General features: G+C 50.0%; 1 protein-coding gene across 1 annotated transcript; it reads right to left on the bottom strand.

The window, feature by feature from the left end:
- Positions 1–489: 489 nt before the first annotated feature.
- On the bottom strand, positions 490–26,668 carry LOC117053494 (CD209 antigen-like protein E). The gene is made up of 5 exons (XM_033161241.1): positions 26,573–26,668; positions 24,477–24,563; positions 22,739–22,890; positions 17,236–17,339; positions 490–855 (listed from the first exon to the last, which is right to left on the bottom strand). The coding sequence occupies exons 1-5, from the start codon at positions 26,640–26,642 to the stop codon at positions 696–698; spliced, it is 573 nt and encodes a 190-aa protein (XP_033017132.1). The 5' UTR covers positions 26,643–26,668; the 3' UTR covers positions 490–695.
- Between the last annotated feature and the right edge of the window lie 952 nt (positions 26,669–27,620).

Raw genomic sequence — 27,620 nt, 5'->3', positions numbered from 1 at the left:
GTTTTACAAAGCACAGTGTGACCTAGCATGGTAAAGAGCTGGTGGATCTCTCTGTATATTTTTTTCTTTACTTCTAAGACCAGAAGAACTGTATAATAGTAGTTAGTACATTTATTTTGTCTTGTGCCATGAGACAATAAACACTTTATACTTAGATCTGAACTGAGTGGGACACAGGTTTTTCTTAATCAGGAACTCTGAAAAAAGATGACTACTGGAAAGCAGGAAGTGGGGTGGCTCCTCCCCCTAGAGAGGCCATGAAAACCCTTCCTGTTGCCAATAGGGGGAGTAATCCTTAAAGACAAGAGTGTTGTGTTCCCCTCCCCACCCCCAATCTAGTAAAATGTTCCCCTTTAGCAGGTATACTAAATCCATCTTCCTCCACTTGGTGCTCTCCAACACAACCTGTTGGTTAGGGCTGATGGCACCTAGAGGGCACCGGGTTGGGGAAGGCTGTATTAAATTAATTATTGCAACAGAAAGTGGGCCACGACTGAGTCCTCCTTGCTTTATTTTCCAGGAGTTTCCATTATCTGAGGTTGCAAAATCAGTTCACCTGGGGACGCAGGATTGACAAGGGGTTTTTGAGTGCTGGTGTCAGAGACCTGATCTCTTCCATGCCCTTAATTCCATAATCTGGATAATTGAGCATGGCTTCTATTAAAGGTGGGTTGATTCATTGTCCATGAAGAGTTCTAATTGAACCATCGTTTATCGGGCTTCTTCTTACATATGCTCCGTTTTTGATCAAGACGTGGACAGTTCTCCCAACATTGCAGTGGTGTTGCACACTTTGCTTTTATTGCACAAGCCCGTTTATTAACCAGGTCATCTGGCTTGCCGACTACCCAGTAACTGAAAAGAAAAGGAAGCCCTAATAAATGAGTCAGTCAAAACCAAATTATCAACATGGGATGTGTACTTTATTTCAGCATTACGAGATCTCCCTCTCTCAGAACCTCAGATTACAGGGCATTCAATGAAGCTGGACTGACAAAAGAAAAGGCTTCTTAACACAGGATGGAATTAACCTGTGGAACTCACTTCCACAGGAGGTGTTGATGGCCACAAACTTGGAAGGCTTTAAAGCAGAGGCTCCCAAACTTATTTGGCCCATCCGCCTCTTTTCACACACACAAAAAAAGAAATACTCAGCACCCGCCCTGGGAACCAACCTTCTTTAAGCGAACAAATAAAAGATGCAGTGAGAAATTTGCATTCTTTTATGTATCTGCATTTCTACCCAGTGCTATTTTTTTCTAGAAAAAAGATGCCAGAACTCACCATGAACACTTCCCTCTTTCTTTTCGAATGGCAGTTGCTGTTAGGATATTGGTACAGACCGAGCTGCAAAAGCAGCAGCGAGGCTGGTATGACTTGTGTTTTCCCCATGAGAAAGACAGCTGTTTTGTCTGCTTTCTCAACCATGTGATGTTACTGTATATCTTTACTTTCAGTTTCAGTTCTGGCTCAAGAGAGATGCTAGATGCATTATGCACAGCTCTGAGTATATGAGCTGGCAAGCAGAGACATGCTCTGCATCTTATCTACAATAAAATAGTTTAGCCTTAATGGCTTGTGTGGGGGGGGAACAATCGCATATCAATGTGCCACTGGACTCGAGTAGCCAGGAATGCACTCAGGCTTCGTCCCTGCCTGGGGGGGTCAGTCTCACAACTTGCCCAGGGCGGGACGTTTGCTAACAGTTGCACCCACCTGGGAAGTGCCAGAACTCCCCTGAGAGGTTCTGGAACCCACCTGAGAGGTGCCAGAACTGAGTTCCTGCAAGTTCCTCCTGAAAAAAGCCCTGTTTCCACCTACGTCCTACAACATAGTAAAAAAAGATTAAAATTCCATGTAGCGGACCAGAGTTCAGACTGCCGGCTCAGTCCGATCCATCCCAGGGGCAGAGCTGGTGCCGCATACTACCTGCCATTGGCTAAATAGGCAGGCAATCTGTGACCTACTTCCTGGGTCTGGGTGAAGCCAAAAAGGGTTCGCCCTAGCCTGAGAGAACCTCTCACCTCCAGCACAATTGCTGGATCCAGGGAAGGTATTGATGCCTTCCCACAGCGGAGCCCAAGCCGGTGGTAAGCATCATGAAGCACGTATGAATGGTTTTCCAAACTTCTCTTCTCTCCCCCTTATTTTTATTCAAGGCCCCTTGGATCATTCCAGTGCCCCCAGTGGGCTGTATCACCCATGGCTTTTAAGAAGAATGACTTCTAGTATTATGAGAGGAGAAAACCTTTTCTCTATCCTCTTTCCCCACACTCATAAGTTCTGAGTGGACATAGGATCCTGTGGTTAAGAAAGACCCAGGAAATGGTGATGAAATACAGCAGCAACCCATGCGGGGATATGTATTTAGAAAGGTATTTATATATGCTAAATTGAGAAATCTTTCAAAGCAGTTTACAACATTGAAAATAAATAAATAAAAGATAATGAGAAGTAGGTTCTTCATTCTGTAGTGCCAGAGCTAATAATTAACTGGGGTGATGGTGGTGGAAAGTAACAATAACCACTGAATGATACTATGGAACAAAGCAAGCCCCACGTACCTGCATTCCTACACTTTAGCAAACATTTAAGAAGCAGTAGAATTCCTCAAGCTGTCATAGTTTAACAAAATGAGGTCAAAAAGCATTGTTTGGTCTTCTAAAGAATGGTGGGGAGCAGAGCTGAGAGGGAGGCAAACAGGACAAGCTGTCGCCACCCTGCACTGGTCATGAACTGGTCATGTTGTTCGCATGCCTGATTATCTATCCAGAGTAACTACTCTATTCTGAACTTAAAAATGGAAAGTGTAAAGCCGGTGGTGATACGGAAAAAATCCAGGCGTGCTTGCCCACCTGGCCCTATGAGAGAAGCCCACGGGTTCTGTGGAGTTCAAGGAGGAAGCCAGCCAGGAGCAAAGTAAAGCAAGAAAGCTTTATTGCACAACAGGAGCAGCCAAGACTGTTCAACGGGAAAAGGGGTGACATGGACTTTTAAAACTTTGCGAAACATCCCAGCATACACTTCAGAAACGTCATTGTCACATGGGGGGAAACGTCAGATGATGGACAGGAGGAAGGGGGGTTTGCGGGATTTACATATGGGGTAAACAAGTTTAGCATAACAGTCGAGGGTGGCAGGAACAGGTAAATGGTTTAAGGGTGGGTACAATACACATTGAGAGTTTCCACTGGGGAAGAACAATAGGGGATCCTTGGGAGGATGTCTGCTACCATGGTAACTGATGGATGGTACTTGAGTGGATTACCGGGAGGGGTGCATTTCCTCTTGCAGCTGGACGAGTACGTGATCCGCTGCTTAAGGGATCATGGAAGTCACTGGGTTGAGAGTCGAAAAATTATACAGTATCAAAATAATAAACTTCTGATGATCAGAGGATGGCGGGGACCGAGGGGTTAGAAAGGTTATTTTATAAGGAGCAGATAGACACCCGAACCAAGCAAATCGGATACTGCATTGTGGAGATATTGATTTTTATAACAATAAATGGTTTGAGCTGTCAAACTGGCCACCCAGAGTCTAAATTTGTCTGCTTGCAACATTGTAACAAGTTATAATTGATAGTTTCCCCAACTAGATACATTTTGGTTTCAGTTCTATTGTTCCCGCAGCAGGGTGCCTGTCAAAATCCACTTAGCGCGCAGCCAAGCGTGAAGGTGATGATTGAATCACTGAACGTTCCATTTTGCAGGCCGAGCTGAATGCACGCTCCTGATTGGTGGGCCTGCCGTTCATTGAGAAAATGGTGTGTAGAGAAGCGCTTTTGACAGGCGAAGCGATACGAGTTTTCAGGCTTTATGTACAGCCTTTTCGAAGGGTTTTGGGGGGAAATCAGTGTGCTGCTTGTGAGACTGTGTGGGGAGACATGTGGAGGGGTTTCGGGGGCCCCGGGGGAAGGGTCTTAGAGGCGATCCGGTGCGTCCCGGCTGGCCGTCTTGCTAGCAGATCTCCGGGAAAGCGCACCCCCCCTGCTGGTTTCCCTATCATATCCCCCATTCGGAGAGAGGGTTGCGGCCCGTTCCAGAGGAACAGCAACCCCTTCTCTCCGCACTTTCACAGTTCGGTGATCTGGTACTCCCCTTCCCCCAGGTGCCGCATCTGTACGTATTCGGGGAAGGGAACGGCTGTATGGGCATATGCTCTAAGGGGAAAGATAGCGCTAGGGGTTTTCCGGGAGGGACAACGAAGCAAGGAACAACACGGTCCCCAGCAGTGGGCAATACAACAAAAGGTCACGATACATACAGTGATGACCAAAACAATCACGACTAGTCCCTTCAGGAGCTGCTTTGCCCAGCCCAAATCTGGCAACCAGCCCCACAGGTCGAGCCCCGACAGTCCTTCATGCTGGATGTCATGCAGAGTCCCAGCAAGTCTATGTACATTGTTTAGGTGTCCCGTTATATTTAGAGTTTGGTCGGTCACATACGTACAGCATTCCGAACCAATCAGAGCACAAGTCCCGCCCTCCGATGACAGTAAAAAATCGGTAGCAATCCGGTTTTGAATCGATAATTGGCGTACCTGAGAGAGCTCAGTGGTTAGAGCATCGGTGACTTGTTCGGTTTCTCGCATGAATTTGAGAAGGATGTCCGTGAGTTTCAAGATGTCAACGTGATTGGAACCCGCTCCGTAGGCAGGGAACAATGCTCTCCCCCACGTCTCTCCATTGGCGGCCATATCGGAGAGATCCGAGAGAGCCTGTTCCTCCCTTTTGTTCCTCTGTCTCCCGGTAGGCAGCTCATGAGTGACTCGGATGCCCGGGACAATATATCCAATATAACAGGAGCCAGACATGTGGGGGCTGACCCACCGGTACCCGCGGTGAGCACAGATCCACCACAGGCCCGCGAGGTAGGACTCCATCCGGCCTGAGGCAAAACTTTGCAGAAGAGCGGGGTTCGGATTTCCCACGGGGCCAACAACGGTAGTCCAAGCGGTGGAGAGGTTGGAGGCAGTCTGCGTGCCCCTCGGGCTGGTGATTATGACTTGCCCTGTCTCACGGAGTTCCATGTTGGTGTCGCACACACTGACCCCCACGTTAGGTCCTTGTCCAGTGAAGAGGCGGCAAAGGGGGCCCCTGGTTGGACCTGTCAAATACAGGTATTGGTGAGTGAGATTCAAGGCTGTTAGGTTCCAGGAGGCAACGTCCCCTGATCGGAACTGTTCCAGGGTGACGGCCACCGGAACCAGAGGTAGTCCTTGTCTCATATGGCTCGGAGCATGAGCGCAGATCCAACAGTCCCGAGTAGTGGTCTCCTTTGCCACTTTGCTGAGAAGCTGAATAAAAGAGTTCTGCTCCCAGGAAGAGAGGAGGTCCGGTTCTACTCCTGACCGGTCCAGTCCCAGTTGTCGGGGAGCGGTGCCTATCGGGTGGAGAGGGTCAGTGGAATTAAGGAGGCTGACGCTGGTGGCAATGCCTCCACATCTCTGGGGTCCTGTATGGTCCCAAGCAGGAGGATGGGAAGGGGCTACTGGGTGATGCCATCCTTCTAAGTACTCCCTCCCCTTCCAGTTTCCCGTAAGTCCAAGGTCCCAGAGGCAACAAAACCTCCTGAGGCAGATGCCTTGCAGCTGGGATTTATGGGGTCCTGGGACCATACGGAGGCATTGAAACCCGAAGAGGAGGCTCTCAGAGGGTTGGTGGGTGTCTGTGTAGACGTGTGAGGCTCCACCGAGTGCCACCTCAGTCCAGTTGGGGAGCCTTGTAACCTCCCCTCGTTCGTAGAAGAGGTAGGACCCATTTATGCATTGTAAGCGGTAGCGCCCATGGTCCAGGGTGAGGACAGCGGCTCCAATACGGTGGAAGTATTGGGTACGAATAAAGAGTTCCCAATACTGTGAGTCAGAGAGTTGGGGCACTACGGAGTGACGCAAGAGGGTCCGGGACTCAGGAACACAAAAGTCAAAGTCCCCCATTCGATCCTGATTGTCCCTACCCCCTAGGTCAACAGCATGGAAGTCCAGGTAACGGTAGTCGGTGTGCAAATGCACGCAGTGGTTGGTTGCGAAGGTGAGAGTCACGACAGTCAGAATAAGGGCTAGAATACGGGACGGGCAGAGATGCTGGGGCAACATGTTGGAGATAAAAGGTGGAGCTGTCAGATAGCTGTCAGAAGGCAAGGCGAGCTGTCAACGAGCTGTCAGAAGGCGAGGCGAAGCGAAGGACGAGCTGTCAGTGAGCTGTCAGAAGGCGAGGCGAGCTGTCAACGAGCTGTCAGAAGGCGAGGCGAAGCGAAGGACGAGCTGTCAGCGAGCTGTCAGAAGGCGAGGCGAAGCGAAGGACGAGCTGTCAGAAGGCGAGGCGAAGCGAAGGATGAGCTGTCAACGAGCTGTCAGAAGGCGAGGCGAGCTGTCAACGAGCTGTCAGAAGGCGAGGCGAAGCGAAGGACGAGCTGTCAACGAGCTGTCAGAAGGCGAGGCGAGCTGTCAGCGAGCTGTCAGAAGGCGAGGCGAAGCGAAGGACGAGCTGTCAACGAGCTGTCAGGAGGCGAGGCGAGCTGTCAGTCGCGTTTCAGGCGTAGTTTGATACCGGTGTTGCTGGGGATGATCTCGGAGGTCCAGACGGCGTCCGGTCCGATCTGTTGGGCCCGACCCTGGTCTGCCGGCGAGGTCTGTTGGACCCGATCCTGGTCCCGATCCTGGTCTGCCGGCGAGGTCTGTTGGACCCGATCCTGGTCCCGATCCTGGTCTGCCGGCGAGGTCTGTTGGACCCGATCCTGGTCCCGATCCTGGTCCTGTGGTAAGGCAATATGTTCCCCGTCCTCGTCGTCTATATAGGAAGTTGCAGTGGGAGGTGGGTTATCAAAAGTATAGTCTCCCCCCCCGCTTTCCTGTGTCTCTTGGGGCGGTTGGGTGGCCTTGCACCTAGTATGGTGAAGCCAGGCATTTTTCTCCCCCACTTTTAGAGCTGTGAGTGAGACGAGGAGGACCTGGAATGGCCCCTCCCAGGCTGGCTGCAGTGGGAGTTTCTGATAGACCTTCACTAACACCCAGTCTCCTGGTTGGAATGAGTGAACGGGGGCATCGGCTGGCAGGTTCTGGCCTTCTATGGCCGCATATTTATGGAGGCAGCGCAGCTGTTTCTGCAGTTGTATCACATAACTGGTAAATTCAGCCTCCCCAATGTCCAATTCTGATAAGGGGAACTGGGTGTTATAGATAGGAGGGGGTCTTCCGAAGAGAAGTTCAAAGGGGGAGAGTTTTAGGGGTCCAGTGGGGGCGCTCCTGATGTTGTGAAGTACTATTGGCAGTGCATTGACCCATTTCAAACCAGTGGAGCTACAGATTTTCCCCAATTGGACCTTTATTTCTTGATTCATACGTTCGACCTGCCCTGATGAAGCGGGGTGGTAGGGAGTGTGCAGTTCCCACTTAATGCCAAGAGCAGATGCCACATGCTGGACCACAGCTGCTGTAAAGTGGCTTCCCCTGTCAGAGTCTAATTTGCGTGGGATTCCAAATCTTGGGATGATTTCATGGAGTAGGGCCCTAGCCACAACCGAGGCCGTAGCTCTTTTAGCAGGAAAGCCCTCAGTCCACGAGGAGAATTTGTCAACTATAACCAGGACATGATGAAAGCCCTGACACGGGGGAAGATCAATAAAATCCAATTGCAGGTTTTCAAAGGCGACAAAAGCCCATGGTCTAGCCCCTGGTGGCCGCCTGGGCTCACGTTTAGGATTATAATTTTGGCAAGTGACACAGTTCTTAGTAGCAGCGGCTGCTGCAGTGGCTGTCCCTGGGGCATACCAGGATCTTTGAACAAAGTCTATCAGCTTCCCTTTGCCCCAGTGGGTTTGTTGGTGGAGGACTCTGACAAACTTAGGGGTCCAAGCCCTGGGCATGACAATTCTCCCATCTGGGAGAGTCCATACGCCATTGACCTTAGTCGCACCAATGGTAGTCCACATGGATTGCTCCTCCTCAGGGGCAGTCCTATACATTAGATCAAAGTCGAAGTCGGCAGGTATTTGAATGCATTGGAAGTCTGCCCCCTCCCGTGGGGGTTGCAAAGCTGCCATTTGGGCGGCGCGATCCGCTCTCCTATTTCCCTTTGAGACCGGGTCCCTCCCTTTGGTGTGGGCCTTACAGTGGACGACAGCGATGGAGGCAGGCAAGTGAATTGCAGACAGTAGTCTTTCCACTAGGGCGGCGTGGGAGATTTGCGATCCTGCAGCCGTTAGAAAGCCCCTTTGAAGCCATATCTGCCCCGTGGTGTGGACCAGACCGAAGCAATACTTGCTGTCGGTGTATATGGTGGTGCGCTTTCCTTCGCTAAGTTCACAGGCTCTAATGAGGGCTATTAGTTCCGCCGCCTGAGCACTGTACTGGGCATGTATGGGACCCGCTTCTAGTACTTCGAAGTCAGATACTACGGCATATCCAGTCTTTCTCTCTCCATTCACTATCTTAGAGCTGCCATCCGTGTATAGTATGAGATCTGGGTTCTCCAGGGGGAGGTGATCTAAATCCTCTCTAGGTTTTTCAGTTTGTCTGACAATTTGGGCACAATCATGGTGGGGGGTGCCATCTTCCGGCAGTGGAAGTAGGGTCGCCGGGTTCAAGGAGTTTACTCTTTTGATGACTACGTTTGAGGGAGCCAATAAGAGGGCTTTGTAGCGGTTTAGACGCGGATTGGAAAAATGGTGGGTGCCTTTCATAGATAAGAGGGTGGAGACTGCATGGGGCACATGGATGGTAATTTCATGCCCCAGTACCGTCTCCTGCACTTTCTGGAGGAGGATTGCTGCAGCGGCGATGGCCCTAAGGCAGCTTACGGCTCCTTTGGCGGTGTTATCGAGCTGCAGACTGTAGTAAGCCACTGGCCTTTGCCGATCCCGAAAGGATTGAGTTAGAACTCCCGAGGCCACCCCATCTGTTCGTGGACGTATAGATTGAATGGGATGCGGTAATCTGGGAGGCCTAGAGCAGGGGTGGAACGTAATTCTCTCTTCAGGCGCTCAAAGCAGGCAAAAGCCTCATCGCTCCATATTAACTTATCGGGGTGGTCCTGGCGGGTCATGGCCGACAGGGGCTTCGTTATTTTGCTGTAGGCTGCGACCCATTCTTTACAGAACCCAGCCATCCCGAGCAGTCCACGCAATTGTCGCTTAGTCTGGGGTAGGGGTATTTTCGTGACTGCATCTATTCTGTCAGTTGCCAGGCTTCGGGTGCCCACCCCTAGGATGTGTCCAAGATACTTGACCTCCTGCTTGCAGAATTGTAGCTTTTTAGGAGAAACTTTGTGTCCTTTGTAGGCTAGGGCGACAAGGAGGTGTTTGGTGTCTAATTTGCATGCTTCCTCGCTATTAGAACAAATCAATATATCATCAACGTAAAGCAGATACTTGGATCCAGCAGGCAGTATTACATCCTGTAGATCCTGGTGCAAGATGGCAGAGAAGATGGCCGGTGACTCCACATACCCCTGGGGTAGCCTGGTCCAAGTAAGTTGGCTGGGTCCCCAGGTGAAAGCAAAGAGAAATTGACTTTCAGGGGCCAGGGGTATGCTGAAAAATGCAGAACATAAATCTGCAGCGCTGTACCAGGAGGTGCCCGGTGGTATTGCATTTAGTAGGGAGTTTGGGTTCCCCACCACCGGGTGGCGCGGCACCACGAATTGGTTGACTAATCTCAAATCCTGTACAAAGCGATAACGGGTTGGGGCGCCCTCTGTAGCGGCCTTCTTAATGGGGAGGACTGGCGTGTTGCATGGGGAGGCGCAGGGTACTAAAATTCCCTGTTGTAGGAAATCCTCTATCATGGGTGTAAGTCCCTGTATTGCAGCCTGTGGCAGTGGGTACTGCTTAGTACAAGGGTATGGGAGATCTGCTCTATAGGTGATCTTGACAGACACAGCGGATTTTAAAAGCCCTACGGAGGTGGATTCTGTCCCCCATAGCCAAGGGGGTAGTTCCAATTCAAGGTCCAAGGGGAGATCTGGGAACTGACGCTCCTGGACTGCTTCTTGTACGAGTCCCTGGAATGCAGGTACAGATTCCTCGGGCATGTGCAGATATATGCCGTCCTGCGAGCATTTAATAGTTGCTCTCAGCTTGCAAAGTAGGTCCCTCCCCAAGAGATTCACTGGGCTGCTGGTTAGCAAGAAGGTGTGTTCCGCTAATAGGGGTCCCAGAGTGACCTTGGCTGGCTGTGAGAGCGGGCAAGTGCGGGGTATCCCATCCAGTCCCATGACCTTCCTGGTTTCCTGCCCAGGTTCCAGGTGGCTGTTAGCCAAGGTGGAATAGGTAGCTCCGGTGTCGAGAAGGCACTCGTAAGGGTGCCCATCGATCTCAATGGTGCAGATGGGATCTTCCGGAGAGAGCGCTAGGACTGGGCAAATGGCTTGGGTCTGGTTGGGATCCCCGGCTGATTGTCAATACTGATTCCCTCCATGCGGCTGGGGAGGTAGAGTGGCCGGTGGTGCTGCAGAACTTTGGGTCCCACTCTGGTGAATCGGGGGGCGCATATTGGACTGGGGTGCCTGCGGTGGTCTGGAAGGCGGTTGGGGCCACTGTCCTTGAGTCGCTGAGGTTTGGTTTCCAAACCCTGGGGCGGCCTGTTGGTTAGGCAGGTAGGGCGTATAGCTAGTTCCTCTGTGGTGAGGAGGCCTGGTCTCTTGTGTCCAATTAGTTACCGGATTAAGATATGGACAAAATTTGCGTATGTGCCCTTCCTCCTGGCAGTGGAAGCAGCCCCCTCCTGTATAGCCCCAGGGTCGGTTTGTGACTTGTGGCCCCCCTCCTCTTCCCCGTCCTCTTCCCCTCCTTTGATACTGAGCCGGTTCCATACTGAGGGCGAGCACATGGTCGTCCTCTGGCCTTGGTTCTCTCCTCTTCTTCTCATCCCTAGTGTTGAAGATGGTTTTTGCGATGGAGAGGATCTCGCTAAAACTCTTTCCATCGTATCCTATCTGGAGGCTTAAAGCCTTTCTTATGTCCGGGCTGGATTGATCCTTAAAGAATCCTTTCACTATCACTGAGTGTTGGGGATTGTCGGGGTCTATCCCGCCCCAGGTCTTTATCGCCGCTACCAGCCTAGTATAGTAATCTGAGGGGTGCTCATTGGGTCCTTGTAGAACCGACTGGACTTTAGTCCAATTCACGGTGCGCTGGCCAGCCGCTTTAATCCCATCTAAGATGGCTTTCTTGAAGATTTTTAGGCACCACACGCCGCCAGGGGTGTTGAAGTCCCAAGCAGGCTCCGGTTCAGTCCTAAGATTTTGGGCTGTCAGCGGTTCAACACCGTCGGGTTTGTTGTCCTGGTAGTTTTCAAGCTCTAGTGCTTCTCCCGCCTTGGCCAAGATATCTGCCTTCTCCGCCTCGTTAAAGAGGGCGTTAAGGAGAACATGCGTGTCAGCCCATGTCGGATGGTGAGTAGAGAAGATAGCGCTTATTTGGCGATAACATTTATCAGGGCTATCTCTCAGAGAAGGCATCTGGTTTGACCAGGCCACCAGGTCCGCTGTATGAAACGGTTGGTGGGTGTAAATCATGCGGGGTGGGCCATCTGGTTCCGCCGGTGGTATGGGCAGCGCTCTCAAGGGCATCTGTATCTCTGGCTCCCCGCTAGACTTAGATGTGCTGGGGCCCGCGCCTGACGATGGTGGAGTTTGCTTCCCTTTTGTTTTATTTCCGCTACGGAGGGCCATTCCCCCCTCCCCCTCCGACTCTTCATCCCCTGAACTTGCCCCGAGGTCTGAAGCGGGTGCCGTTGCGCCCTGGTAGTAGAAGGGGATTAAGGTCTGATCTATAAGTTCTTCATTTGAACGTTCCTCGTAAGGGGGAGGGAGTGACTGGGCCGGTTTCTGACGCCTCTTCTCGCTGGGCTGCCGGTTAGGCTTGATGATGGGAAGCTGCAGCGATGGGGCAGTTTGTAGGGAGCACAGAACCTGCTGGACTGCCTCGAAGGTAGCCAGGTATTCTAGCTGGCGGGGCTTTTCTTCTAATAAGTACTTCTTCAAAGTATTAAGTCGATCTTTATTGAAAGATCCGTCCGGTGGCCAGCGGAGCTCGGGTTTTAAGGTGGCAGTAGCATTTGGCCATAGATTCCTGCAGAGGTCGACTTCCGGCGGCTGGCGCAATCATGGATGGTCGTGGGTTGCTTCGGCTGCGAGGCACCCAGTTCATCCCGGGGGTCAGGAGCTCCGCTACCGCATAGCGGGCTCCAGTTGGGGCACGGGAAGAGCGTCCCGTGCCCTGGGCTCCCCGGCTGTGCCCATTGTGCTCCGAACCCTTCCCCCGCACCCCCTGTAAAGGGGGAGTGGGGGTGAAGGGACCACGGAGCCGGGCCTTAGGGGAAATGCCCCAACCGGGATGTTTACATGCGGCGGCAAAGTCCGTGATGAGCGTCTCTGTTCTACCTATCATTAAGGAGTTGCTAAGAAACCAGAAGCTGTGAGTAATTGACTGACTCTTTGTATTCCGGGAAAGCTCTGGGATTAAGAGAAGAAAGGCAGCCCGCCTCTCTCCCTTCGGGTGGTGAAAGAAATTAACTCTTTAAGTGACTGCTGCTACAACAATCAATTGAAAGTACTTGGAATTTGAAAGCTGAGTCTGTTGAGATCTCCTTTTGGGGGTTAACTGAGGAAAAAATATCTTCATTTGAAGTTTTGGTCTTTATACTCCGGCATTGGAAGAAATGGCGACGTTTCGGACTTGCGTAGGAAAAAATTCAGACAAAGGAAGGAAAAGACAGGAAATGCAATCTGATACCCACCTCCCCCCCGAAGATGCTGGACTTTGCATTTATGTTGGCACTGAAGGACTGGGAGGAGGAGGAAAAGCTTACTGTCTTTCAACTGGAACTGCTTGATCGAAAACTAAGAGCCTTGAGTGCGATTATAAATGGAAAGAATTTGTTTTCCACAGAGGAGGCTTTTCGAAAGTTTTATTCAATGGAAACAGACTTTTGCAAAGAGTTGGAAGATGTGCTGCAAGGATGGTTTGAGATGGCTGAGCAAATCCGTCTGGAACAGGGGCCGAGTTCAGGGGGTGGCAGTAACCCTGGAACGGAAAGATTTTTAATATCCAGACTTCGAGGTGGCAGCTCGGGGTCGAGGGACATAGAATTAAGATTTCTACAAGAAGAAGAAGTATGGTACAAAGACACGGAGAAACTCAGACTGGAGAGGGCGAACATCTTGGAGCTCGATGCAGGGTTTGTTGTGGTTGCAATCAGGATCTGTGGACACTCAGAAGAATACAATAGGAGATCCGGTTCTGGTGAAAGACAGGAGAAGATAATGGACAAAAGGGGAGTGGGCTGAATCAATTAAAGTATAACATAGATGGTCTGCCATGGTATCCGAAATCGGAGTGTGAAGTCTGTTAATTACAAGTTTATTTTAAATAAGTAAGGAGATATTGAATCTAAGTTAAAAGCAGCATGATAAATGATAGAAGAAATAAGTCTAGCTGTAAGAATATCTGGTTAAGTTTTAGGTTATAATGCAAAGATTATGATAAAGGTGTTTTTTCCTTTTTTTAAGTAATGCTAAATTTTATAGAGAAAAGTTGTTAAGGAAATAGTGTATTGTTTTAAAACCGAAGGTGTACAGGCGGGGGAAGTCAAACGTCAAGATTTGGAACTAGAAATTTTTTTTTTAGTAAGGTATACAGACAAGAAGAAGAATCCTGACATTATGTGTATTTGTATTTGTTTTGATATTTGTAGGTGTGGGGGTTGGGTTTGTGTTATTTTGTGAAAATGTCAATAAATTCTGTTAAAAAAAAAAAAAAGATTCCTGCAGAGGTCTCCTAACTTCTGCTTGGATAGTAGTTCGTGCCCAGGTATTTGCTTCCAGTGGGCTAAGACGAACTCAAGAGGGGAGTCGGGGTCCATCTGAGAAGCGGAAGGCTTCCGTGAAGCTTTCCTCTCAGAGGGAGCCCGCTCATGCTTCGAAGCTTTAGTTCCCATCTCACGATTCTGAGGTTTGGGTTCCTAAGAATGGAAAAAAGGGTTGGGGTTCGGGTTTCTTAATTGGATATCCTTAGTCCTTCCTTTCCTATTCCTAACACTTAACTTCAATTCTGGCGCCTTTTCCTTACACCGTCTGGGTTCCCTCCCCAGACCTTCTCCCTTTTAAACAACCAGGGGTTTCCTCACCACTCTGCCTTGTCTTGCCCCTCAGGCCAAGCTCTCCCTCCTGGCAACCTCCTACCTAACGTTACAACTTGAGAGAGGGGGCCCTACTGGACGCCCACTTAACGTGGTGCCAGATCGGGTGGCCCCTAGATAGTGTTTTCGTTCCGGAATACCCCCCTTGCTTTTGGAAGCGGGTTCACACACGACAAGCGTGCACACGTGTCCCGACCAGTGCGGCTAGGGTAACGATAGAAAGGAAGTCCCCCTGCCCCTCGGCTGGTAGGGCACCCGTTTGCAGGGAGGTGGTTGTTTAGGCCGTCCTCCCCGTCTTAACTCTCGGGTTCCACACCAATGAGGAAGACAGGAGTACGAAAAAGAGCTCTGGCCCCTTGCGTTCGATAGGGTACCCACAGCGGTGAGGTGGTTGTTTAGGCCGTCCTCCCCGTCTTACGTTCGGGCCCCGTCTCGGTGCGGCTGGCCAGAGGTTTAAGAGAAAGAGATAGAGCTCAGGACTCCCCTGTCGAGTTGAGCATGGGTCCACGCGTTGGACTAAGAAAAAGGCAAGAAATAACGATAGGTAAGAGGGCAGAGAATTGGTTGCCAGGAGTCACCACCCCTCTCCCACCGATGCACGGGGATTTAACCTATACTCACGTCTCTGGTCCTGTGATCCCGGGATCAAGAAGGTAGCCGGCGAGCTTTCCCTTTGCTCCCTGGTTGGTCCCTCGGAGACTTGCAATTACCGCCCGGAGGATGGCCGGAGGTCCGGAAAACTTCCCAGGCAAAAGGGCCCGGTGCCAGCTGAAGGTTTAGGGTCCTGCGGCCAGCCGCACGGGAGCACCGCAAGACTCCCGGGTTTCGGCACCAGCTGATACGGAAAAAATCCGGGCGTGCTTGCCCACCTGGCCCTATGAGAGAAGCCCACGGGTTCTGCGGAGTTCAAGGAGGAAGCCAGCCAGGAGCAAAGTAAAGCAAGAAAGCTTTATTGCGCAACAGGAGCAGCCAAGACTGTTCAACGGGAAAAGGGGTGACATGGACTTTTAAAACTTTGCGAAACATCCCAGCATACACTTCAGAAACGTCATTGTCACATGGGGGGAAACGTCAGATGATGGACAGGAGGAAGGGGGGTTTGCGGGATTTACATATGGGGTAAACAAGTTTAGCATAACAGTCGAGGGTGGCAGGAACAGGTAAATGGTTTAAGGGTGGGTACAATACACATTGAGAGTTTCCACTGGGGAAGAACAATAGGGGATCCTTGGGAGGATGTCTGCTACCATGGTAACTGATGGATGGTACTTGAGTGGATTACCGGTAGGGGTGCATTTCCTCTTGCAGCTGGACGAGTACGTGATCCGCTGCTTAAGGGATCATGGAAGTCACTGGGTTGAGAGTCCAAAAATTATACAGTATCGAAATAATAAACTTCTGATGATCGGAGGATGGCGGGGACCGAGGGGTTAGAAAGGTTATTTTATAAGGAGCAGATAGACACCCGAACCAAGCAAATCGGATACTGCATTGTGGAGATATTGATTTTTATAACAATAAATGGTTTGAGCTGTCAAACTGGCCACCCAGAGTCTAAATTTGTCTGCTTGCAACATTGTAACAAGTTATAATTGAGTTTCCCCAACTAGATACATTTTGGTTTCAGTTCTATTGTTCCCGCAGCAGGGTGCCTGTCAAAATCCACTTAGCGCGCAGCCAAGCGTGAAGGTGATGATTGAATCACTGAACGTTCCATTTTGCAGGCCGAGCTGAATGCACGCTCCTGATTGGTGGGCCTGCCGTTCATTGAGAAAATGGTGTGTAGAGAAGCGCTTTTGACAGGCGAAGCGATACGAGTTTTCAGGCCTTATGTACAGCCTTTTCGAAGGGTTTTGGGGGGAAATCAGTGTGCTGCTTGTGAGACTGTGTGGGGAGACATGTGGAGGGGTTTCGGGGGCCCCGGGGGAAGGGTCTTAGAGGCGATCCGGTGCGTCCCGGCTGGCCGTCTTGCTAGCAGATCTCCGGGAAAGCGCACCCCCCCTGCTGGTTTCCCTATCAGTGGTCAACAAAAGAGGTTTAAAGACTCTCTCAAGTCAAATCTTAAAAAATGTAATATAAACACCAACAAATGGGAATCACTGGCCTGTGAGCACTCCAGTTGCAGAATAGCTTTTACCAAAGGTGTCATGGACTTTGAAGACACTCAAACTCAGGATGAAAGGGAGAAACATGCTAAGAGGAAGGCATGTTTGACAAACCCTCACCGAAACCAATGTCCCCACTGTGGAAGGATGTGTGTATCCAGAATTGGCCTCCATAGTGACTTACAGACTCATTGTTAAGACAATCTTACTCAGTTACAAGTGATTGCTGAAGAAGAAGAAGAAGAAGAAGAAGAAGAAGAAGAAGAAGAAGAAGAAGGGTGTTTTAAAGGACTACAGCAGGCTTCCTCAAATTCGGCCCTCCAGATGTTTTGAGACTACAATTCCCATCATCCCTGACCACTGGTCCTAGCTAGGGATCATGGGAGTTGTAGGCCAAAAACATCTGGAGGGCTGAGTATGAGGAAGCCTGGACTACAGTGTCCATGTACATGGTGAGGGTGGAGAGAGACTGTGAGAAGGCAAGGGTGAAGGGGCATTTGGCGATGTGAATTCCTAGGTGCCCACAAGTAGTGGCAGAATGGAAGGTAAGGAGACTAACCATATGTGGAGCCAACGACTGGAAGGGCCACCTCCACCCCACTCCAGACTGGTTGTAGGTATAAGAAGGCTGAGGACAGACTGAGGCACATTGGTTGGTGAGGCACATTCACCCTATTGGACCAGCCCCTGCCATGTGGGGCGATTTCTTGTCACAGTGCAGAAGCCCTTCATTGTTGAGCATGAAAGTACTATCAAGCCCTGTCACACTATGCAGCATTACCATTTCTGATGAAGCTGGACAATATAATATTGCTTCCTTCCTACAAAACCGCCTTTCTGACATGGAACATAAAATGCAATGGAAATAAAATACTATGCTGGGTTCTAGATGCAGGCAAAGGACGGGAAGAGCTTTCAATTAAGAACAAAAAATAAATTCCTAACCAAGTTTCTACAATAAACAGAACAACGTTGCTTCCAGACTCACCCTCGGAGAAGGGCAGTTTCATCTATCCATTTCCATCTGCCTATATAATACAGCCCAATCCAGAAGTCATGTTGTTCGTTTTTAATTTCATTTTCCAGGAACGCCTGGAAAAAGCAGAATCAGAAAGTCTTTCCTAGGAATGAAAGGCCAGAATTCCCTCTCAGTTCATTCCCAGACTGTGGCCCCATCTGGACTGTAAAGCACCGTATTTTTCGCTCCATAAGATGCACCTAGTTTTTAGAGGAGGAAAGGGGGAAAGCCCTGTTTTTTTGAGGATCAGCTCAAAGTGGTGCAGCTTTTTTTGCAAAGAGAAAAGCCCTGTTTTTTGAGGATCAGCTGAAAGTGGTGCAGCTTCTTTTTCAAAGAGGAAAAGCCCCATTTTTATGGGGTCCAACTCACAGTTCTGCAGCTTCTAGTCCTACAGCCATTTCTACAGTTTCCAGACAGATAATCTAATCACCCAGTCCCATGTCGGTGGGGAAACAAACAGCCTCCCTCTGCATTCAACAATGGGCAAGGGGGCGGGGCTGGAAAGGGAGCCTTATCTCTCTCCCAATCACTTGCTGAACAGCTGTTCAGCGGCTTCCTTCCAACACCCCCTTCTCTCTTTGTAAAAAACAGAGCAGGATCTGCTTTTGGCCCCAATTTGGCTCCAGGGACCACCATTCGCTCCATAAGACGCACAGACATTTCCCCTTACTTTTTAGGAGGAAAAAAGTGTGTCTTATGGAGCGAAAAATACGGTACCATACCACTTTAAACAGCCAATACTTCCTCCAAAGTTTAAGAGACTCCAGAGAGGCATTTGGGACACTGCTGCTGTTGCTCCTGTGAGTGTTTGGGAAGACCACTCCCTCTTACAAGCCAACTGCATTGGGCCTAGGGGGCAGGGCCCACACTCACCCCCACAGCGTAAGAGACTCTAGAGAGGCCTCAGGGACACTGCTGCAAATGCCAAAAATGGTTTTAAACACTTAAATGTTTTAAAAGCGTTTTTAATTTGTTGCACTTTGAGTTTTTTCTGTCATTCATTCATTTACCCCCCCCCCCCTTTCTCTATTGGGGTGGGAGAAATGCTTAGCTGGGGTGGGGTTTAGTTTAATTTTAGCATTATTGTTTTGGGCTTTGTTTTTACTTTTAGTATCTTGTTAGGCTATTGTATTGTTTGTATTTTGCTTTTTAAGGGGAAAGGGTCAGGGCTGCCTGGGAGTGGGCCTCAGTCAACAGAATGGCCTGGGTAGGTTCCACAGGGGTGGAAGCACTGGGACATCCAATCTCAGTGATCATGGGCCGGAGGAGGAGTTACGCTAAGAGCGGACCATGTCATTACTGAGGAGGCAGGCTTAGTCATTGTTTGAGGACTATCCCTGCCTCTGGGTCTGGTCCTGACCGGAAGAATACTGGAATCAGCAAGGGAAACCCACATGACCTGAAGGTGCTGCTGTGTAATGCCAGGTCAATGATGAATAAGACCACTGCCATCCACGACCTGATTGTGGATGGAGGACTTGACCTGGCATGTGTGACAGAGACTTGGTTGGATGAAGAAGATGGGCCTGTTCCTGCCACTGCTTGTCCACCAGGTTTCTCTTAAGCACAGCAACCCAGGCCTTGTGGGCAGGGAGGGGGGGTTGCAGTGATTTTTAGGAAGTCATTAGTTTGCACCATCCGTCGTATTGGGAAGACCCATTTTTCTGAGTGCATGTTCTGGAAGTTGGGCAATAGGGGCAGTACAGGATTCCTTTTGGTGTACCGACCTCCCTGCTGCACCAAGGGTTCCCTGTCTGAGCTGCTTCAGGTCATGGTGGATGTTCTCCTGGACATCCTAGTTTGGTTGTCCTAGGGGATTTTAACATCCCATCCATGCCGACACAAACTTACAAGGGGCTGCTCGGGAATTTGTGGAAAGCATGACCTCCATGGGGCTGTCCCTAAATAAGTTTGGCAAATAGCCGTGGACATGCCTTAGACCTGGTGTTCACCTCTATGGATGATCTGACATTAAGTAAAAGCAAAACAAAAGAAGTGCCATGGTCAGATCACTTCCTGGTGCAACTGGACTTCTCCGCGACCCTTCCCCTCTGCATGGAGGTGTGTCTGATTTGGATGGTCTGCCCCTGCCACTTAATGGATCCAAATGGTTTCCAGAGAGTGGTAGGAGATGTTTTATCCCATGTTGATGGCCTTTCAGCTGATTCACCGGTGACACGCTGGAATGCAGAGTTAACCAGGGCTATTGACTGTCTGGCCCTGAATCGCCCTCTACGGTTGCATGGAGCCAGGACAGCCCTGTGGTTTTCCCTGGAGCTGAGGGTGATGAAACAATCACTGAGACGGCTAGAGCGCCGGTGGCGGAAAACTCATTCTGAATCTGGACACAGGTCAGAGCTCAACTTCAAGCCTACCAAGTGGCGATGGCGACAAAGAAGAAGACTTTATTCACCACCTCTATTGCATCTGCAGAAAATAGCAGCAGGAGACTCTTTCAGGTGGTTCGGAATCTATCGGAACCACCTTCGTCATCGTGGCCTGGTAGGGACCCCAAGATCTCCTACAATGCGTGTGCAAAGTTTTTTGCAGATAAAATCGCTCAGATTCGGAAGGAGGTAGATTCCACCGTGGGAGCAGGGCAGGGCAGGGCAGGAGAGTGCTGGAGTCCTGTCTAGTCATGTTATATGGGATCATTTCCAATCTGTTACCTCGGAGGATGTGGACAGGCTGCTTGGATGAGTGAAACCAACCACCTGTCTTCTTGATTCTTGTCCATCCTGGCTGATAAAAGCAAACTGGAAAGGGCAGGGCGCTGGGTGCTGTGGGGTGGTGAATGCTTCCCTTCCCAAGCCCACTGAAAGAGGCAGTCATTAAACCGCTTCCTAAAACAAATCTTTAGAAGAGTTTGGATTTGATATCCCACTTTATCACTTCCCAAAGGAGTCTCAAAGTGGCTAACATTCTCCTTTCCCTTCCTCCTCTACAACAAACACTTGGTGAGGTGAGTGGGGCTGAGAGACTTCAAAGAAGTGTGACTACCCCAAGGTCACCCAGCAGCTGCATGTGGAGGAGCGGAGACGTGAACCCAGTTCACCAGATTACGTGTCTACCGCTCTTAACCACCACACCACATTGGCTCTCTTTAGACCCGGCCAATATAGCCAACTAGCCCAGTCTCAAATCTTCCATTCTTGGGCAAGGTGATTGAACGGATGGTTGCTGAACAACTCCAAACATGGAGGATGCGGACCATTTGGATCCCTTTCAGTCGGGATTCAGGCTTCACCATGCGACTGAAACTGCCTTGGTCACGCTGGTCGATGATCTCCGGTGGACAAAGGTGAGAGCTGTTTCCTAGTTCTGCTGGATCTCTTTTGACACCATTGACCACAATGTCCTTCTGGACCATCTAGAGGGGCTGGGAGCTGGGGGCACTGTTATGCAGTGGTTCTGCTCCTTCCTCCTGGGGTGTGTCCAGAAAGTGGTGAGGGTGATGAGTGTTCAGATCCCTGGGCTCTCACTTGTGGGGTGACTCAGGGTTCCATCCTCTCCCCCATGCTTTTTAACATCAACATGAAGCTGCTGGGAGAGATAATCAGGGGGTTTGGGCTGGGTGTTCATCAGTATGCGGACGATACCCAGCTCTACCCAGAATCCTAGAATTGCAGAGTTGGAAGGGACCCCAAGGGTCGAACCCCCTGCAATGGAGGAATGTCCTGTCTGAACTCACCAGCTGGGTTTGATGTTAGCATGTGCAATGAGGCTTCCTTTATCAAGTAGGATCGCTTGGGGTCCACCCAGTTCTGTATTGTCTGCTCTGACTAGCAGCAGCTGTCCAAGGTCTTTCCCTGCCCTGCTCTGTGAGATCCCTTTAACTTAGGGGGATGGGGAGACTTAGTCCCAGAGGTTGAAGACAGCACTCTTGGCCTTTCTTATCCAGCCCTTGGCATTCTTCCCAAGCTGGTTTGCTTTTAATTTCTCCATCATAGATAATCCTGTTTTCCCATGTTTTCCCAACAATCCAACAGTCCAAATTTTATTCTGTGTCATGGATAGTTTCATCTCCTTTGAATCCCTTCAGTGTAGGAGGGAAAAAGGCATTTCTCTCTTAGCTAAACAATCTCCGGCTTATGCCAGCCTTCACTTTCTCCATTGTTCCAGCAGCATCATGTTACCCTGCACAGCCTCTTGCTTGCAGTTTTCCAATCCCACTCCGTCTTGTTTAGAAATCCTCACTTGTACTCTTATATTTCCATGATCAAGGGGTTGGGGAAATTCTGAAACTTTTCTGAATAAAAATATATCTGAACCCTTGCAACCATAAACATTAACGATAATAACATCACTATATGAGCTAAGGCCCCACCCCCGCCACATCTTCTCCATTCTTGTCTACGGTGGAATTGCCATTCACACCTCATACTTCCTTTTTTTTTTGGATAGCCAAATAGTTTGCAGCTTGTAGTCCACATCTTGTCCAGGGTGCTCCTTTAATTTTTATCTAATTGTAAAGGTGCTCAGCCACTTAGCACAGTGGACTTAAGAGTCTGCCTCGATTGCAGAGGGCTTAACACCCAGCGCCTCACACACCTCTGCTTCCACGGAGGCAGGAATGGGCTCAGGAGATGACCATGGGTATGCTTTCTCCTTGATATGCCTCAAGGAAGTACGGGAGGCAATTCAGCCTCAGGTTAGCCCCCTCCCCTGTGCCAGAGTCTTTCTCATGAATGGGAGAGACGCCACCATTGGCACATACTAGAACAGGAAGTCAGGAACTATAGTTTGGTGTTTGGTGCTGAGAGTTGTTAGTTGTTAGGAGTTCCATGTAGGTATTTTCATTCTCTCCCGTTGCTAGATGTGTGATTGTCACATCACATATCTGTTTACATTCCATGCTTGGAAAGTGTGGGAAACGGAAGCCACTCCTAGCTCTTCTGTTGCATTGTACAGTACTTTTGTACTTTCTCTCTCTCTTGGAGAAGATGTGAGAAGGATGCCATGATTGCTTTGTCTTGTATATATTACTTAATAAACATAGATGCCTCAGCTTCCAGCTTTACTCTGATGTTTGAGTGTGCACATAAATTCTGATATGTGTTGTTGCTGTGCACCGGGGCTGAAGAGTTACAGAACGTCCTGTGCTGCACTCCAGAGGGAAGACGCCCAGAGAAGCTTCCAGTGCAGGGGCTTTGCATCATTGCCCGCCACGGTGTTTCCCACAGTCCCTTCCCCCCTCAGATTCCAAAGTGGGTTATCTATCCATCCCAATTCCCACAGAACTCTGGGAATTGTAACAATGTGAGGGGAACAGGAGGTCTGCTAAAAAGCTCTCAGTATCTTTAACAAACTTCCCAGGATCCTAGGGGGGAAGCTATGACCCTAAAGTGGTACAATCATGCTTTAAATGTATGGTGCAGCTATGGCCAAAGTATCTTGCCCAGAAAGCCATAAAACCATCAAATTGCAAAGGATTATTCCTGCCATTTATATATACAGTGTTCAGCTAGCTTACCTCCTCTTTGTCGTTTTGAATAATAATCAGTTTGGATTTTTTACTCTCACAAAGCCTTTCTGCATCATGCCAGTATACTAGTGCTTCATCAAACAAATAGAGAGCCTCTTTGTATGGCTGCCACTTTTGACGATGATTTGAAGCGAGGTCATCTTTGAACCAAGCCAGAAAGTGGGAAGGTGGGGGAAGAAAAGCAGATTTAGCAGGAGCTGGGCTGAAGGTCTAACAGATCCCCGCCCCATAAAGTCATTATGAATTACATACTGATATTTCATTACAATCCACCAAAAGACACGATAGCTAACACTCTGAAAGGTTTGTTCTAATAAAGGACACATTTAGCCAGGTCATTTGTCCTCCTTTTCCTTCCCTGTTCCACTGTTTGCATTCACCAACAGATTGGTAATGCTATGAAGATTGTGCAGCACCCCCAATCCCTGCCGAGCAGTAGCAAGATTTTGGGAGGTTCCAGTTGCTTTCCCAGGGTTGTGTTTCCATTGAGAAAATTGAGGAATAGTGGAGGTGAGTGTCTTTAAGAAGTATAGTTTATTTGACACATACTTAGACAGGATGCTTCAGATGAGATTCTTGCATGTCAGTGCAGCCTCCTCCAGCCACATGGAATTCTACCTCTTTCCCCTTTCTCGTTCCCAGAACACCTTGCTCTAAGCAACTCCCCCCCCCCACTCCAAGCCTCATTTTTAAAGGTGGCATTTTTCTTGTAACCTGTGTAATCATTCAGCATAACCTTGGCAACCTCTCTTGGCACTGATCCACGGCTTTCTCTTTGATCAACATCTTTTTGCCTCTCTTTGATCAACATCTTTTTGCCTTTGTCCCAGGTGAGCCTCTGACCTGGAACCTTCCCTTCAGCACACTTTCCTCATTTTCATAAGCCGTTTTGGAATTTTAAAGAAAACATACAAGGAAGCTTTCCATATGTTAATGTATAAGGGTTTATGCAAGCAGAGGAGAAGAACAAGAAAGGGTCAATTTAGGTGTGCTGGTTAGTTTTAGGTGTGCTTGTCCTGCACCTGCAACTAGTTACGTTTCCGAGCACAATTCAAAGTGTTGGTGTTGACCTTTAAAGCCCTGACCTTTGGGAGCCAGTGAGGTGTAGTGGTTAAGAGCGGTAGACTCGTTATCTGGTGAACCGGGTTCGCGTCTCCGCTCCTCCACATGCAGCTGCTGGGTGATCTTGGACTAGTCACACTTCTCTGAAGTCTCTCAGCCCCACTCACCTCACAGAGTGTTTGTTGTGGGGGAGGAAGGGAAAGGAGAATGTGAGCCGCTTTGAGACTCCTTCGGGTAGTGATAAAGCGGGATATCAAATCCAAACACAGGGCAGAGTTACAGTGGTGGGGTGGTAATGAGCAAATCCCAATTTGAAGCACAACGACCTGAGGTCTAAGCTTGGAGGGGTCCCGGTTCATCTCATATGGAAAGTGAGGCATTTCTGTCTTCATATCCCAAACTCCCAGAATTCAGCCAACTTCCGCCACCAGTTAGGAATCCTTTCAAGAAGGAGTTTATCAACTCACACAGCCACAAAAATCCAAAGCCACAAAACTCTCATCCAAATTTCTCCCTGGATTTTGGAGGCTCGTGTTGCTTGGTCTTTTTGTCAAAGTGAAATTGATGGATTCTAGAGGATGGTAGGACCTCTGTGCAGATGAGGGGCTTTCAGTACACGGGTTCCCCCTATACTCTCAACATCACCATCTTAAGAATGACTTACTGATTGCGGACTGGACTTCATTTGCTCTGTCAGCCCATATAAGCAATTCACCCGCTAACTTCTCAGCTTCAGCAAGTATTTCAGAATCTGAAAGGTTTGGATAATTCAGGTCAGTGAGATCTCAAACAGCTATCCAACTCTATAAAAAGGCTGTTTCCCCTTAACTTGTGACTGGCCACATTCTAGCATTCAGGGTGGTCTGTAATCTGCTGAGCATTGATCTGATTCCCCCCCCCCCCTATAACGCTTTGTATTTTTAAGAAAAAAACTCAAAGCGGTGTACAGCATATTAAATCAATAAAACATAAATAAAACAATCTGAAGAAAGTCAAATATAGAGTATACAGTCAAAGCAACATAACAGAAAACTGAAATAATACCTTAAAGATTTCAAAGTAAAACATTACAAAGCAGGTCAACTAAAGAATACATATTTAACATAGTAGGGCTGGTGAGTGTGGGCCCTGCCCCCTAGGCCAGGTGGAAAGGGCCTTGCAGGGAGCGGCCTTCATGCCCCACAGCCAGGCAATGTTCCTCCGGCCTCATGAGGAGCCTCTTCAGTGGGGCTGGTGAGTGTGGGCCCTGCCCCCTAGGCCAGGTGGAAAGGGCCTTTCAGGGAGCGGCCTTCATGCCCCACAGCCGGGCGATCTTCCTCCGGCCTCATGAGGGGCCCCTTCAGTGGGGCTGGTGAGTGTGGGCCTCACCCCCTAGGCCAGGTGGAAAGGGCCTTGCAGAGAGTGGCCTCCACGCCCCACAGCCGGGCGATGTTCCTCTGGCCTCATGAGGGGCCCCTTCAGTGGGGCTGGTGAGTGTGGGCCCTGCCCCCTAGGCCAGGTGGAAAGGGCCTTGCAGAGAGTGGCCTCCACGCCCCACAGCCAGGCGATGTTCCTCTGGCCTCATGAGGAGGCTCTTCAGTGGGGCTGGTGAGTGTGGGCCTCACCCCCTAGGCCAGGTGGAAAGGGCCTTGCAGAGAGTGGCCTCCACGCCCCACAGCCAGGCGATGTTCCTCAGGCCTCATGAGGAGGCTCTTCAGTGGGGCTGGTGAGTGTGGGCCTCACCCCCTAGGCCAGGTGGAAAGGGCCTTGCAGAGAGTGGCCTCCACGCCCCACAGCCAGGCGATGTTCCTCAGGCCTCATGAGGAGGCTCTTCAGTGGGGCTGGTGAGTGTGGGCCTCACCCCCTAGGTCAGGTGGAAAGGGCCTTGCAGAGAGTGGCCTCCACGCCCCACAGCCAGGCGATGTTCCTCTGGCCTCATGAGGGGCCCCTTCAGTGGGGCTGGTGAGTGTGGGCCTCACCCCCTAGGCCAGGTGGAAAGGGCCTTGCAGAGAGTGGCCTCCACGCCCCACAGCCAGGCGATGTTCCTCTGGCCTCATGAGGAGGCTCTTCAGTGGGGCTGGTGAGTGTGGGCCTCACCCCCTAGGCCAGGTGGAAAGGGCCTTGAAGAGAGTGGCCTCCACGCCCCACAGCCCGGCGATGTTCCTCTGGCCTCATGAGGGGCCCCTTCAGTGGGGCTGGTGAGTGTGGGCCCTGCCCCCTAGGCCAGGTGGAAAGGGCCTTGCAGAGAGTGGCCTCCACGCCCCACAGCCGGGCGATGTTCCTCTGGCCTCATGAGGAGGCTCTTCAGTGGGGCTGGTGAGTGTGGGCCTCACCCCCTAGGCCAGGTGGAAAGGGCCTTGAAGAGAGTGGCCTCCACGCTCCACAGCTGGGCGATGTTCCTCTGGCCTCATGAGGAGCCTCTTCAGTGGGGCTGGTGAGTGTGGGCCTCACCCCCTAGGCCAGGTGGAAAGGGCCTTGCAGAGAGTGGCCACCACGCCCCACAGCCGGGCGATGTTCCTCTGGCCTCATGAGGAGGCTCTTCAGTGGGGCTGGTGAGTGTGGGCCTCACCCCCTAGGCCAGGTGGAAAGGGCCTTGAAGAGAGTGGCCTCCACGCTCCACAGCTGGGCGATGTTCCTCCGGCCTCATGAGGAACATCTTCAGTGGTGTTGGATGAGTCTGGGCAGGTGGAAAGCAAAGAAGCTCTGCTATGGGGCAATACCCCCTGCTGGAGTAGGGGTAAGGAGTGGCCCTAAGTGTATGGACTATGACACCTTCCTTACCATTCCTTCCTTGGAGGGATGGTTTCTCTTTGATCATGAAGTCCCTGATAGTTTTCATTGCTAAATCCATTTCAGATGTTGTGTGATCCCGTTTATGAATATCTATAGAAGAGTTTGGAGGGAATGAAATGGTGAGTCAAATTATGTTGGATTTGGAATCAATGCTCCCCGTGTGTTAGCAATTTTTTAAGACTCTTCACATCTCAAAGCAAAAGTGGGCAGCATTCCTGTAATGCAGCAGAGTGGGCAGCATTCCTGTAATAAAACTGCATTAAAATGAAACCTGTAAACCACCCTGTGAAGGGCGGTCTCTAAATTGAATAAAATCAATGTGGATAAATAAAGGCCAGGACAAGTCTTTATCTGCCAGTAAATAATAACCAAAATTAGTGAGAGAGCTTCAGAGCAGAGAGTGGAAAACCAAAAGGGCCCTCCCTGGTTCTCACCACCAACCCCACTTCTGATGGTGGGAGGATCTGGAGAATGACCTCAGTGGGTGATCTGTGAAATAAAGTTGTTTTAGGCTAACCAAGGTGCCTGAATTTATTGAATTTTAATATCTGGTCCTTCTTACCCCACCCATCACAGAGAATTCTCAGGACAGGTTACAACATTTTATAACATAAAATAAACGAGATCAAGTAAAAGCACAGAGTTAGGGCTGTATCCAGTGCCGCAGTGCCACTGGTGCAATGGATTTCTGTATGGACAAGGAAGTCTTCTCTTCTGTCCCCTTCAGCCCAGCCCACCATGTGCTCTCAAAATTCTCACTGGAAACAGAAAACCTAATATTCCCAACCAGTACCCGGAAAACGCCTAATATTCCCACCAGTATACCTGGAGAACAAACAGATACTAACCAGGTGCCAAAATGGCAAGTGTTGATGCGTTATATAATTCCAGAGGTAGGACATTTCACAATCAGGGTGCTACCACACAGAAGTCTCTTTTCTGTCTTGCCACCTAATGGATTGCCACTGACAGTGGGATAATGAGACAATCCACTCCTACCTCCAAGATTTCAGGACCTGAGCAGGTTGTACAAGAC

Source organism: Lacerta agilis, chromosome 9, assembly GCF_009819535.1.
Source record: "Lacerta agilis isolate rLacAgi1 chromosome 9, rLacAgi1.pri, whole genome shotgun sequence".
In the NCBI taxonomy this organism is placed as follows: Eukaryota; Metazoa; Chordata; class Lepidosauria; order Squamata; family Lacertidae; genus Lacerta; species Lacerta agilis.
Note: the sequence above shows the minus strand (reverse complement) of the source record. Positions and strands in the feature narration are given on the sequence as shown.